The sequence below is a fragment of the Maylandia zebra genome, linkage group LG16, assembly GCF_041146795.1.
Source record: "Maylandia zebra isolate NMK-2024a linkage group LG16, Mzebra_GT3a, whole genome shotgun sequence".
Taxonomy (NCBI): domain Eukaryota; kingdom Metazoa; phylum Chordata; class Actinopteri; order Cichliformes; family Cichlidae; genus Maylandia; species Maylandia zebra.
The window spans coordinates 22,602,217-22,615,512 of NC_135182.1; the positions used below are offsets into that span (position 1 = coordinate 22,602,217).

Below are 13,296 nucleotides of genomic sequence, written 5' to 3' on the forward strand. Positions count from 1 at the left end.
ATTTCTCTCTAAAATGTAATTAAATATAAAAGATAAAACTAAATACTTAAAGTTCATCTTTTATTGCTGCTTCTCAGAACTTCTGTTTGCCAGGGGCAGCCAATCAGTAGAGAGATGGCTTAAAGGGAGGTTGGTGTTAAACTGAACTGAAGAGATTCAATGAGGCCTAGTTTAAGCTATACAAAGACTATAATAAAAGCTAGAGTGCCTAAAAAATACACTGAAGCTTACTTAGGTACTGAACTGAGTTAATACACTCAGTTGCTCGAGTTTACTCAAGTTTTATCTCCCCTCAGTAAACAAAGGGTGAATTTCATCCCTAAGTTTTTATTGCTGGAGATAGTCATATCCGGGATTGCCTATGTACAGATGGTGTTACAAAGCAAAGACAAAGCAGATAAGCCACGATGAGACACATTTGAGTTGAACAGATTGCCGTCAGTGCATGTTTGGACTAGTCAGGTATTACCTTTGGTTCTCAAGAACCTGACAGTTGAAACTTAAAAGAGCCAAAGTCATTGTGTTAGTTTTGAATCCTTCTGTTAATGACTGCTTTTATAGCAGAAAAGGACCTTCATGCAGGGCACCAAGTGTGTGTGTGTGTGTCTGTGTGAGTGTGGATGTGTGTAAATATGAGTTTAGCCACAGACTGTAGCCACGTGATCCGGGGGACGTTACCCGTAATGATGTCCTCGATCGCTCCGTCTTTGCCTTCGTAGACGTGGCGACTGTCTTTCACCTGTTTCCTTCTGAGCTCCTGGATCAACTCTTGCTGCTGCCTCTTGCTCTTATGGGATGGAGACTGAGGAAGACACAGGCACATAAAAGTGTTACGGCCAGTAAGTAAAATATCTTCGACAAAGGATTCTCCCACTTGTAATTTGTTTCAGCTCAAAAAATGCCTCGGTTCATTCAGGCGTGTGTGTGAGTTAATTGAACCGTTCAAGTCGTATAATCGCCGATTCTGAGTTGATGCGATGTGACTCAGCAGGGCGTAAGACTGCAGAACTAGATACAAGCGCGCCCAGCAGGCAGTCGGCACTCAACTAATCCTGTGATCAAGAGTCTGGAGGAAATTAGGATGAAGCGGAAGGGGAGGAAGTGGAGCTGTCTTACCTTCTGGTCATTGTTATCCTCTGTAGACTCCTGTCCTAGAAAGTAGGGGGTTGGGGATAAGTAGAAAAGGGTAGTTGGAGAGCTGGGAAAGGAGGGTGGGAGGTGGGGTGCTTACCTTCTGGTCTTCCTCCATCATGGCTTCTTGCTCCATAAGTTTTTCCAGCATAATCTGCTCCTGTCTTTTCCTTTGCTCATTGTCCTCCTCCGCTTGCTGAGAAGATTTCACATTCATGTTCAAATTCAATTCAATTAAATGAAGTGAAGACTACTATTTATCATGTGTGTTTTGTCTGTTTCTGTCCAATGTGCGAGACTAATATCCAACTCACCCTGTAGGCCTTAACAAATCGCACAAACACAGGGAAGAAGACTGATGGCGGTGTGGTTTTGGCATTCTCGCCGAAGAATTTCACCACCTCATCAAAAGCATCCTTAAAAAAAAAACAAAAACAAGAGCAAAAGGCACAGATATCTGTCAAATGAAGTAACACAGACTCATTGCCTGCACTGTATGTGGACCAATCACGTTTGCATGCAAATACATGCCCCAGTGTCTGACAGCGAGCCACGAATCACCCTTTTACCTGTGCGATCTTGGCATCATCCTGCAGCTTCTTTAGCTTGCTCTCATTGTGTGCAATGAACTCTTTGAGCATGGTGTTGTGGCCATGCATGCTGTATTCTCTTTTGGTCAGCTCCATGCCTCTCTGCAGCTCCTTAACATCCAGCAGGACGTTCTCCAGCGACACTGTGAACACAGAGAAGTTTAGCTTACATGACACAAACCTGTACATGTAAAGTGTGTAGCATCTTCTAGATCTAAATCACATTGTTCTCCTGTGGGCTGTAGTGCAGTTTGAGCATCTAGATTGTTGTGGCATGAGTTGTCTAGCTTTCTACATTTCTGCCATTTTCTTTCTATTCCCTTACTCTCACAGTCAGATACATGCATGGAGTAGATTAACTTCTTCTTCCAACTGCTCCCTTTAGCGGTCGCCACAGTGGATCATCTGACTCCATCTCACCCTAATCCTCCCATCCTCCACTATCACACTAACCCTCTGTATGTCCCTCCTTCACTACATCTATGAATCTGCTCTGCGTTCCCTCCTGCCTGGTAGCTCCATATTCAACATGGTTTGTACTTTATATCCAGTCTCCCTCCTCTACACATGTCCAAACCATCTCAGCCCTGTTCCGTACTCATTTTTAATCTCATCCATCCTGGTGGTCGCTCCCACTGAAAATCTTAACATCTTGCGCTCTGCTTTTGTCAGTGCCACCATCTCCAAACCGTACATCACAGCGGGTCTCACTACCATCTTGTAAACCGCTCCTTTTACTCATCCTGCCATCCTTCTGACACTCGTTTCCACCTGCTCCACCCTGCCTGCACCCTTCTTCACCTCTCGTGTGCACTGTCTGTTACTTTACATGGTGGACCCCAGATATTTAAACTCATGTACCTTCACTACCTTTACTCCTGTTACACTTGTCTCTATTCTAAATTGTCCATATGTGTGAATCACCCTATCATAGACAGCTGACCTATGCATGGTGCCTTTCACCCTAAAACAGACTACAACTCACATCTGCACAGGTTGGCAACTCACACTGCAATAATCTAGATTCTAGATGGATAAATTGCACCGCCGGCTAGAGAAAGAAATACACAATTAAATTCTGGAGTTTATTCCAAGAGAAACATGATAAGATTCTGTCTGTTTCTCACTGACAGACGCAGTCAGATTATGCGCTGTTCACTTCCGCCCAACTTAACTTCACTGTACGACTCACCTGCTGCAGCTTTCTCCACATAGTGCATCTCATTGTAGAAAAGGGAAACTTGTGTGTATTTCTCTCTAACCACATTGGCTATGTAGTGTAATAATGTTTGTTTCCGGTCTGTAGACTTGGTATCAAGTAGCTGCAAAGAAAGAAAACACAGACATGTTGAAACATTTTCTAAAAGTCTTTAAAGTTTTGCTAAAAGGTAACAAAATGCAACTTACCAAGTCTAAACTCTGCAGCTTGAATCCATACACCGCTCCTCTTTTGCTGCTGTTCATGTAGTTTCCAAGAGCTAAGATAATCTGCAGGACAGGAGCAAACAAGAATGAAAAAGGAAACCACGCATGCATTTGACACGATGCGTCATAAGGGACGCAAATGGTTCCGTTACCTCTAAAATCTTCTTCAGTTTCTGTGATGACTTGATGGACACAGATGCTGCAATGACTGCATGCAGTTGCTGTGGGTGAGAATGAGACATCAAATCCAGCACAGCGCTGTTGCTTTCTAAGGTTGCAGCATAAAAACATTAAGAATGACAACGTAGCGTCGTTATTCACCGGTGTAAGCATCTGCACGCTTTCGGCGAAGTTGCCGATGAAGGCCATGATGGTCATCTTCTGCATGAGCCTCTCGATCTTACTGAACTGCATCATGAAGCGGTCCTCATCCGTCAAGCTTTCGAGAGGCTTGCGCTCCTTCTCGAACTGTCGCAGGACTTTAATCTCGTTCTCCGTGGGCTGGAAGCGCATTAGACACTCCACGAAGTCCACCGGCAGAGTCCGTAAATCAAACCTGGACGATGAGGAGACACAAGGACACGTGTTATGAACCATTAGTCTATTTTATAAGAAAAACAGGCATACAGCTATGTGAGTTTAGGAAAACAGACTGCATGCAGGAACACCAGTTGAAGGCTTACAGTTGAATGGCTTTGCAGATCTCCTCGGGTGTCTTGCCCACTTTCCTCAGCGTGATGGCCAGGTTCTTTGCCCTGTTGGAGTCCAGCAAAGTCACCTTGTTGGGTCCCTTCTGGATGACCTTCTGCTTGCTTGCAGTGAGGTCGATGGGCGGGCCCTGGGCTTTCGTCTTAAACATCTCCTCGAACTCATCAACATTCAGGTCCTAAAAAGCAACAGCAGTCAATTCGTGATTCATTTTCCTGGGATATAGGCAGGAAACGGATGCGTAACCTCTGAATCAGCGGAGAACTTTACCTCCAGTATCCTCTCATCATCAATCTCATTGAAAACAGTCCCGTTGATCTGGTTTGGTTTCAGGGCCACCCAGTTGAAGACGGGCATACGGAACTTGGTCTTTATGGGTTTCTTGATCTTAACAGCTTAAACAGAATACAGACAAGTTAGCACAGGGTGTCTATCTACAATCAACAGTTCACATAAGCATGCAGGTGAAAGGGTAGACAAGTACCTGGGACTGGTAACACACATGGATATGACTCTCTGGGTAGCTAGATGCCATATCTGTCTAATCTCTAAAAACAAAGTCCCACTTTGTGTTATTTACATGAACTAAATGCTTTCTGTAAGCCCTTCAAAATAAAACAGAAACTACGCTGCCTTGTATGTATTTTTTCCCCAAATAGAGCAAAGCTTCTTAGCCTTTGGCTGGACAGTAAAGGCCAAAGGGGATCGGTGTACCTGTTAAGTAAACGGTGTATGCGGTAAGCCTGATGACAAACTATTTATTGGACAGATTATAGCTATTTGTAGCCACCACTGCTGCTTCATTGAAGCTGAACATTGACATGGTGCCCTGATTCCCCACACGGACAAGGTGTCAGCAGGGACAAATAAGATAAGGCCGTCATGGGAAAGGTAAACAGCATTCCAGTATGCACGGCGCCTATCGCTTTAATCATCTGCATGCCACAGCAGGTCACTGTGCCTCAGCATGCACTCAACTCTTTCTGATGTTGCCAGATTTCATTCAAATAAACACTTAAACAAACACTGGAGTAATACTGCAGAAATGTGGAGATTGCAGTGTTTTTCAAGGGAAAACTAGTTGGGGATGTGTTGCTTTATATAGCATGTTGGCAAGCGCACGTTAATGAAAATGGTGAAAGAAGACAGAAAGTGTTTGAGAAACGTGAAAATACAGCATGAATACAGCAAAGAGGTTTGTGTTTTTAACTGGGGAAGTGAAATGTGGGACACTAGAGGGAGGGGTGGGGACAAAACAGCAAACATGACAAGCATAACCTACAGAAGAGTTTGATGGGTCCCTCTGGTCGGCAAAAAAAGGAAACAATTATAAGACAAATAAAAAGGAGGGTTAGTGAGAATTAATGCACATCTCAAATCACACAGTACAGTATAGAATCTGCTCTCCGAGGGGGAAATATTTACCCCCATCTACATACAGTAAGAGCTGATTAGTGACAGAACTTAGTCATCAAGTCACACAAGGGTCACTTATCAATACTAATCCACTGAGCAGAGCAATCCTAGTAAAATAAGTCTGAACGTGTATTGTGGTGTTCTACTCAACACAGATGGGAAACAAAATATATAATAAATATGTTCCTGTCTTTCTATTTATCTGATTGCTGTTTTTTAATATTCTGTTTGAGCCCACCAACTAAAATGAGGCCAATCAGTGGCTACTGTCTAACTCAGTACATCACAAACTGGCAGCAGCTCTACAGTAAAAAGCCTCCCAGCAGTATCTCTGGAGTTAGATGGTCCTTTCAGCTGCTTGTTTATCTCCCAAGAGGTCACCACAGCAGACGATTTGGCGTGTTTAGTCTTACGCCAGATGCCCTTCCTGACATAACTCTTGACCACAATGTAAGAGTGACACTGCTGAAAGTAATACTTATTAAGAAAAGGAGTTTTACAGGAGAATCGGTACAAAACCCCCCACATTTTTATGCAAAGGAGACACATCGGTAACAGGATTGTTAAGATCATACGGAGCTGAAGAATTCAGCCAGTCCTAGGAAACACTTGTAAGTGACTGGTAATAAAAAAATGTTTTAAAAAAACTGGCACAAAGTAAGAGGCAAAAGTTCCTTTAGGGCTAAAATACATCTTTAAGCAACCAAAGTTTTCCCACTTGCTAAATTGTTCAAACTTGCTGTGGTTTTTCTTTGTCTTTAAAGTAATCGCCATATGACTCCATATGCAGTGATTTCTGTGCACTTTATGAATCGCAGGGGGAGGTTTTGATTAAAAAGTAGCTCAGAGCAGCTCATTAAACAAAAAAGAAAAAATGAACCAGCTGATTTTTGGGGGGACAGTGAGCTAAATCTAAAGCTCAAAACTTTAATGTCACAACCTGAGTCAAGCCTGACACCAGAGTTTGACGAAACCTTGGTTTTATTTTTAAAAAATTCTTAATAATCTCAGCTAAAAGATTAACTACTTATCTCCCAGAAAGCACGAAGGCAAGAAGTGGTGTCGCCTCAAAAGCCAACCTCAGGCTCGCCTTTACCCAAACTCCCTCACCCATTAATTAGCAATTAAGCCGCAGTGACACCCTGAGACTCCTGCGCGGCCACTGCAAGGCGAGTAGAGGTTGCAGAGGATTGCAAACCGTGAACTATGAATTGAAGCTAGCTTGTTTGAGTCTGTATGAAAGTGAACACTGAACACAAGGTCTTTACTGTGAAGCAGCGGCAACATGTATCAGATAGCCTCAAGGTAAACTAGAAGCAGCTGAGTACATTAGCCGCTGTTATGTAATATTCCAGAAGTTTGTGTGTACAGCAGCAAACCTGTACTAAAGCAAATCAAAAGCAGTGCTAAAGCAGAGCCACATAAACATCACCTCTTGTATTATCCTATATGAACAAATTGTGCATAATCCCTATTCTACACATTTTCACAATGCATTAAAGAACATTGACTCAGTTGATTTGATGACCTTACCTGCTAACCCAGAGTTCATGATAACGGTGGGAGTCCCACAGCCGGGCAGTGGGGGGGCCACTGGAGGAGGCGGAGGAGGGAGAGGGGCTGACGTCTCTGTAGGCATTCCTGGGGGTGGCGGGGGAGGCGGAGGGGGTGGTGGCGGAGGCGGGGGAGCTGCTGCTGGAATTGTTGACGTTGGTCCGTTTGACACTGGGAGAGGGGTAAGAAAAACAGTTCAGGCTGACCCGCTGTTATCGGCTTAATATTCTGAGCTAATATTAAACTTACGTGTGCTGTTCATTGGAAGCGGCGGGGGCGGAGGAGGCGGTGGAGGTGGAACAGGTGTGCCCGCCGTAAGTGCAACATGGTTTGGACTGACGGCTACACCGTTTCCGCTGAACACGGCGCCCGGCGAGCTCTCCGTAGCGGAGGGCGGCGACGTTAGGATTGAGATGTCTCCGTCTCCTTTCTTGTGGATCTTGATGGTGCCCTGCTTCTCCAGCTCGTGGATCTTCTTCTCGAGTTTACTTTGTCGCTGGATGGCCTCGTCCTTCTCCTTCAGCATCTGTCGCAGCGAGTGCACCTGCGAGCTGGCATCTTTATAGACTTCCTGTGTGGTACAGGGAAACAGAAAAAAGGAACATATGAGAAGAACAGAAAAATACGTGTGGCGATATTTTACATTTTCTCTACCGTTAGCTTAACTAGCTATCACCAAGTTGAAGAACTGATGTCAAGGTAGAGAAAGCGGCTCTGACCCTGATGGATTCCAGCTCCTTGTTCCTTTGCATCAGCTGCTTCTCCAGCTCTACAATTTTGGCCATGGCCTCATTCTCCATGTCCTGCAGCTTCTCTGTCATCTATGGGAACAGTATCAGGAAGAAAAGATTGCAGAGTGATGTGAACTAACTGAAGAGACACCATTCGAATCAACATGTTAGCACAGAAATATACTGAGGCACTACGAGGGTTTCATATTTTCATGTATCTGGATTAAAAATGATCTGTCAGGGCCTAAAAGTTCTGCATTTTTCAAAAAACAAAACAAAACTTTGCACCATATCAAGTTGCTATTCCATCAACTTCCTATTGTTAATATTCAGACTGCTGCAAGAGAAATAAGATCAAAACGGCAACTTCGCCTCAACCAACACTAGAGGGTTCTCACATGTGATATGTTCTCCTCCAGCTCCTCCACCCGCTCCAGGGCAGCATTTTTGGTCTCCGCATCCTCCAGCAGCGCTCCCACATCAAACACATTATCCAAGTAAGCCTGGATCTGGACCTGCAGCTTATCACTCTCTGTGTGCTTTAGTTTCTGCAGAGCAGATACAACAAGTTAGGGAAGAGGAGCTGTAGTTTGATTTCAGCTCACAGCATTGGGATAACATCGATCTTTCTGCAGAAAGTCAGGAGACAAAGAACTACAAAGCTGACCACTGTTTCTGAAGTAATGGAAAAGCCATTATTGACAGTGGTTGCTGTCTCAGGGGCACTGTAATGACAGCCTATCCTCTGGACTGTGAGTGTTCAGAAGAATGTCTGTCTAGCCATTTTCCTGCAGCACTATGTCTCAACTCACATCTAAGTAGTCGTCCAAACACAGCTTGGTGAAGTCGTACTGTAGATGAACCCTGAAGTTCATGTCCTCCACTGAGTGCACGACGATGTTGATGAACTGCATGCACGCCACCTGGGGAATGGCAGGTAGGAAAGGTTAGCGAGAGAGAGAGTTCACTGCATATGCATTTTCTATATTACACTGTTTATAGGACTGTAAAACACCTTTATAGATCAGTGTGCAACAAGTTTGTGTTTTTATACACCAGTTTGCTACTTCCACGATTTGGTTTTTATGCTCATATATAATATATGTTGCCTTTTATTATGTCTCGGGTATATAAATCCTTATTATTTTGCTTGCTTAGCTGGCAGGGTAGCTTATCTGGCAGATTAAAAGGATCTGAAAAAACAAATGAACAAAAGCTGCCAGTTCAACACTACTATGGGAGCTTGCATAAACAGATCAAGGGGGATCTACTCACAGTTTCTAATGCACACACGCGCGCTTCCCAACGCTAAAATGGGCTTCATGAACATCCTACAACAAGCTCAGCTGCCCCAGTGTGAGAAAGCAGCTTTTGGCAAAGTCTGTTCACTTCAGAGCTGCTGTCAGGTGACGACTGCCTATCGGGAGGACTGCAAGGGAAACTTGTTCAAAGTGAAGCACTATTCAAGCACAGCCTCTGTTGGTTTTCACTCAGATTAATTAGAATGGATTCACAGAGGTGTGACGTATAAAATCAAGCATAAGGTGGCATGTCCATTGATGTTCTTAAGTCTTTTCTGTCAGATTAATTAACACTGCTGAGCCTTGAAAAAACAGAAGGTCTTTGCTTAGGGATCCTCAGGTTTGATCCACTGCAACACACATCTGTAGCTTATGCAGTGACCTTGCACAGAAACTGATAGTACTGCATATCACAAAACTGGAGGAACAGTTTGTTAATTTTTGACACTGAACTCCTGCTCTACCTCCTGGTAGAGGCAGGGCAGGTCATCTACCATTCGAAAGGTTGGTCGTTTAATTTCTGGCTGCCCCAGTCTGCATGTCAAAGTAATCTTGAGGAAGATACCAGACACTGAGCTGCTCTCGATGTGTTCTCTGAGTGCGAATGTGTGTGTGAATGCTAAAAAGAAAAGAATCGGACGTAGAAAACAGTTGTATAAAGAGCTCATTTAGGTACAAGTATGTTTACCATTTAAGTTCGATTGGGGTTTAGACAGGTATATGAGGACCTGTTTCTAACCTCTTCTGCCCACACATTACAGTTCACATCATTTTCTCTGAACTTTTGACACTGAAAAATCATTCGGCTTCACAGAAAGGGTTTTCGGGGATTGCAGCACAATTAACAGTCATCACAACTGTGCGTAGGCTGACCATGAAGTCAATGTTGTTGTCCTCATTCTTGAAGTACTCCATTAGCTTCTCGAATCGCTGCTCCTCCGTACACACCTGCAAAGAAAACCACACATTAATTTACTTCATTTGTTTTAGACCAGCTGGAGAAACAAAGCCAGGGATTTAGCCAGGAATTGCACCTCATAGACTTATTAATCATGTGTCAATATGTGGTAAAAACTACTGATGTAAGCTGCAAAATACTTTACAGCTTCCTATGATCTCAGAGAGAGCTGTTTTCAAAGCGATAATTAATAAGATACGTTTTTATGAAGTGCTGCAGGATCATTCTTTTATTTTATTTCAGCTACAGTTTGCACCGTGCACCTGTTTTCAATGTTACTCGCAGTATGTTAAAGCGTGTTTAGAGTGGAATTTGGGAGATAAAAAAGAGGGAGTAGAGAGATGCTGTGCAGTTCAGGGAGTTCATGTGGATGTCAATGAGGCAGACAGAGGATGATAAAGAATTGAGAAGGAAGGGAAGAAGGAAAAAAAGAGGGATGCAATGCTGTGAGCTTTAGCCTGCAGCCCCCATCATTCAGCAACATATCTAAGTTACTCAGAAAAATAGATCTCGCATTATGGTCGACAGTGTCACTTTTCATCTAAAAGGAAAAAAAAGAAAAGAACAACTAAACCCTGCCTCCACCAGAATAGAAAAACATGCTGCCGTGCTTCCTGCACTCACATTATCCAAATGCTTTCTCAAACTTCGTCTCATTAGACGGGCAACATTCTCTCTATGCCTTAATCTCCCATTAATGCCAGTGCCGCTGAGAGCAACGCTCAATATTTCATTCCGGGAGTGTAAATATTACATTAACTGCAGTCAGCCCATGTTTGCGGGCCGTATGCTATAAAATGGGGCTGCTGTTAGCGCTCTCTCCATCACAAACCTCCCACTTCTTTCTCCAGAAGCCAGAATGCCTCATCCAGACAGGCAGAGGTCAGGCAGGGCTATCTGTTACAACTAACTCACTGCTTTTCTGAGCTTTGAAGCAACTGCCAAATCCAGTTAACACGCATATAACTGTTATCACTTGCGGCTGTGTGTGTCGTCCTATGCGACGCAGCTAAACTGGTGTCTGTAATCTGTTGACTAACAGAATTAATTCCTAGACGCTATCCCTTTGAAGCAATGAGGAATACGCCGGCCTCACAACTGCCAGACGAGCATTCCTCCAGGGCTGAGTCACTGTTTGAAGCAAAATGTAATGACATATTCGTCTCCTCCGAACCATCTTTGCAGCTCGTACCTCCTTAAAGTTGTCGAACGCAGAGAGAATAATTTCGTGGCCTCCTCTCACGAGGCAAACCGCCGCCAGGAGCTCCAAGACCAGAGCTTTGGTTCTGAAAAACAGGGAGAAAATGATGTCAGGAATAATTAATGAATGAACAGAAAAGCAGGAGATAATCGCAGAGGAAACAAAGCGGAAAACTGTGTAATTTAGGATCATCTCGCTACTGAAACGTCTGCATAGGACAGATCATAAACAGCAACCACTGTCACAGCGAAACAAATTTTCATTGTGTATTCATTGGTTTAACCTCTTGAGAGTCAAAAGCCCAGAGTTAAAGGGGGGTTAAAGGCCAGGTATAAAAAATGAATACTTCTTGGCCTGATTCATGTGAGTTTATTAAAGTGCATAGACACTGAAAGTGCCGGCTCATCCCGTCTCCAGTTCATTCACGCGGGATTTCTATGTCTGGATGAGATGAAATGTGACAGGTGATGCGAAGTGGTTCCACATCCACTTTTGAGAAAATCCTTAAACCCTGGGGCATGAAGTGAAAACACGACCACACACACACACACACAGAGTGCTCCTCGTAGCCGTCTCAGTGAGCAGCTGCCAGTGTGGTGGACTGTGCCAGCGGTGCCTTGACCCGTCTGTCAAGATGAATGTGCCCCTGAGCAACAAGGGCTCCCACTCTCAGACTGTGCAGGTGCACAAAATCTAGCGTTTGTGCTTTTATGGATGTGGGTCCAAGTTGGTAAAACATAAAACCCATCTTATTGAATCTTTTATCCAGCAGCTCTTTCTTTATTTGAAAAAAGAAACTTGAGATTTTGTTCTTTATTTACCTACCTTTTCATTTTTGGTTCCTTTTTTGTTTTTGTTTTTCAACCTTTGGTCGAACTTACCTCGGGTTTTTGTTGTTGAGGCTTAGTGCAATTTCATTCACAGCATGAGGGTGTGACATGACCATGTTGAAGCCATACTGGAAGATGAAAGACAGAGACAAAGCAGTTCATTAACAGAGAAGATGAGACACAGAATAAGCAAGATGGGACTTGTAATAATAAAAACAACTTAGAAAACTGAATTTAGCTTAACAAAATGTGGCTCAGCTCAGAGAGACGTGCAGTCTGTGTGGACTGGATGGTCCCTGTAGAGGCCTTGGGGGCTGACCTGGTAGTTCATGATAGCACGCAGGCACATGATGCAGACGTGGACATCATCTTTTTTGCAGACCAGTCTGGAGTTTTTCAGCGTTCTCCGGCTGGGCAATGTGTTGAAACTAATAAATAAAGATCAGAAGTCAGTATTAAAGGGAATAAAACTACAGAATAAAATGTTAAGCCTATGTGACTGAACAAAAGAGTTCACAAGAACTGAATAAACAAGATAACAGATGCCATTTGTAAACAAGCCCTCATTGCACACCATCTTCTGCACATAATGAGGCTGTTAAACTGCCAGGGCACCTTATATTAACACACACAAAGGCCATAAAATCTACAACCGAGCACAGAGCCACCGGATGCCTTCTTTCAATTGTTTCAACAGACCTTCATGGAGATATCACTTACAGCTAACACCACAGCAGCCAGTCATTTGCATGCAGCACATTGATTGTGCAGCTTTATCTGGACAAAAACAAGGCCTCTGCTCCTGGTGCAGCTCCCACACTAAAACAGAAATGCTGGAGCAGCAGTCTAACTGAATAATATGCAAAAAGAGTCGGAGAAAAGGAGTTCATTTTCAGACTTTTATCACGAGGTACAATTACCAAACCCAAGTTCTGGGGAAAAATGTGTCTTCGGGCTACTGACAGACATGCCAATTCGTGTCATCACCCATGCCTGTAGGCGTGACTTCTCTGTGTGTCAAAACACAGTGTGTGAGTGTGCATGTGTGTTTGTCTGAAAAGGAACGGAGCTTTCAAGGGAGAGGCAGCGGTTTGAGGATGAAGACGGCTCTAAATTAGCAGTAAAATGAGCTAGATTTTTTTCCTGCTTACACAAGTATCCACATTTGCTATGTGAGCATTACTGCATATTGCATTAAGTAAAGTGCAGCATTAAAATAAATAAATAAACAAATGAAGTAGATAAACAAGCCTTTTCCTGACAGAACAGGAGCACCTGCTTCAAACTGCAGAAATAACCTTCCATCCAGGAGTTTTTCCACTCCTGATTAGGCAACATCCAGGAAATGACTAATCAGCGCTTTCTAATCTCAAACCAGTGAATAGATACATTATTATGTAACACCAACAACATGAAGGAGAAGTTTGAGAGAAAAAGCACAAAGAAGAAGG

The 13,296-nt window shown here is 43.5% G+C and overlaps 1 protein-coding gene across 13 annotated transcripts in view; it reads right to left on the minus strand.

Annotated features, from left to right (window-relative positions):
* Positions 1 to 13,296, minus strand: part of fmnl2a (formin-like 2a) — a 49,854-nt gene that overhangs the window by 4,294 nt on the left and 32,264 nt on the right. For 7 of the 13 annotated variants that reach the window (XM_012920278.3, XM_076875078.1, XM_076875072.1 and 4 more), the window contains 20 exons: positions 12,165 to 12,273; positions 11,897 to 11,973; positions 11,007 to 11,100; positions 9,730 to 9,804; positions 8,368 to 8,478; positions 7,954 to 8,103; positions 7,544 to 7,645; positions 7,074 to 7,395; positions 6,804 to 6,995; positions 5,137 to 5,157; positions 4,125 to 4,249; positions 3,830 to 4,032; positions 3,468 to 3,702; positions 3,299 to 3,367; positions 3,129 to 3,209; positions 2,914 to 3,043; positions 1,701 to 1,864; positions 1,446 to 1,547; positions 1,232 to 1,327; positions 679 to 802 (listed from right to left, as the gene is read on the minus strand). In XM_012920278.3, the coding sequence (XP_012775732.2) occupies positions 679 to 802; positions 1,232 to 1,327; positions 1,446 to 1,547; positions 1,701 to 1,864; positions 2,914 to 3,043; positions 3,129 to 3,209; positions 3,299 to 3,367; positions 3,468 to 3,702; positions 3,830 to 4,032; positions 4,125 to 4,249; positions 5,137 to 5,157; positions 6,804 to 6,995; positions 7,074 to 7,395; positions 7,544 to 7,645; positions 7,954 to 8,103; positions 8,368 to 8,478; positions 9,730 to 9,804; positions 11,007 to 11,100; positions 11,897 to 11,973; positions 12,165 to 12,273 (2,582 nt within the window). The remainder of the gene's footprint in view (positions 1 to 678; positions 803 to 1,231; positions 1,328 to 1,445; positions 1,548 to 1,700; positions 1,865 to 2,913; positions 3,044 to 3,128; positions 3,210 to 3,298; positions 3,368 to 3,467; positions 3,703 to 3,829; positions 4,033 to 4,124; positions 4,250 to 5,136; positions 5,158 to 6,803; positions 6,996 to 7,073; positions 7,396 to 7,543; positions 7,646 to 7,953; positions 8,104 to 8,367; positions 8,479 to 9,729; positions 9,805 to 11,006; positions 11,101 to 11,896; positions 11,974 to 12,164; positions 12,274 to 13,296) is intronic. The other 6 variants (XM_004555424.4, XM_012920282.3, XM_012920283.3 and 3 more) reach the window with 1 other exon arrangement.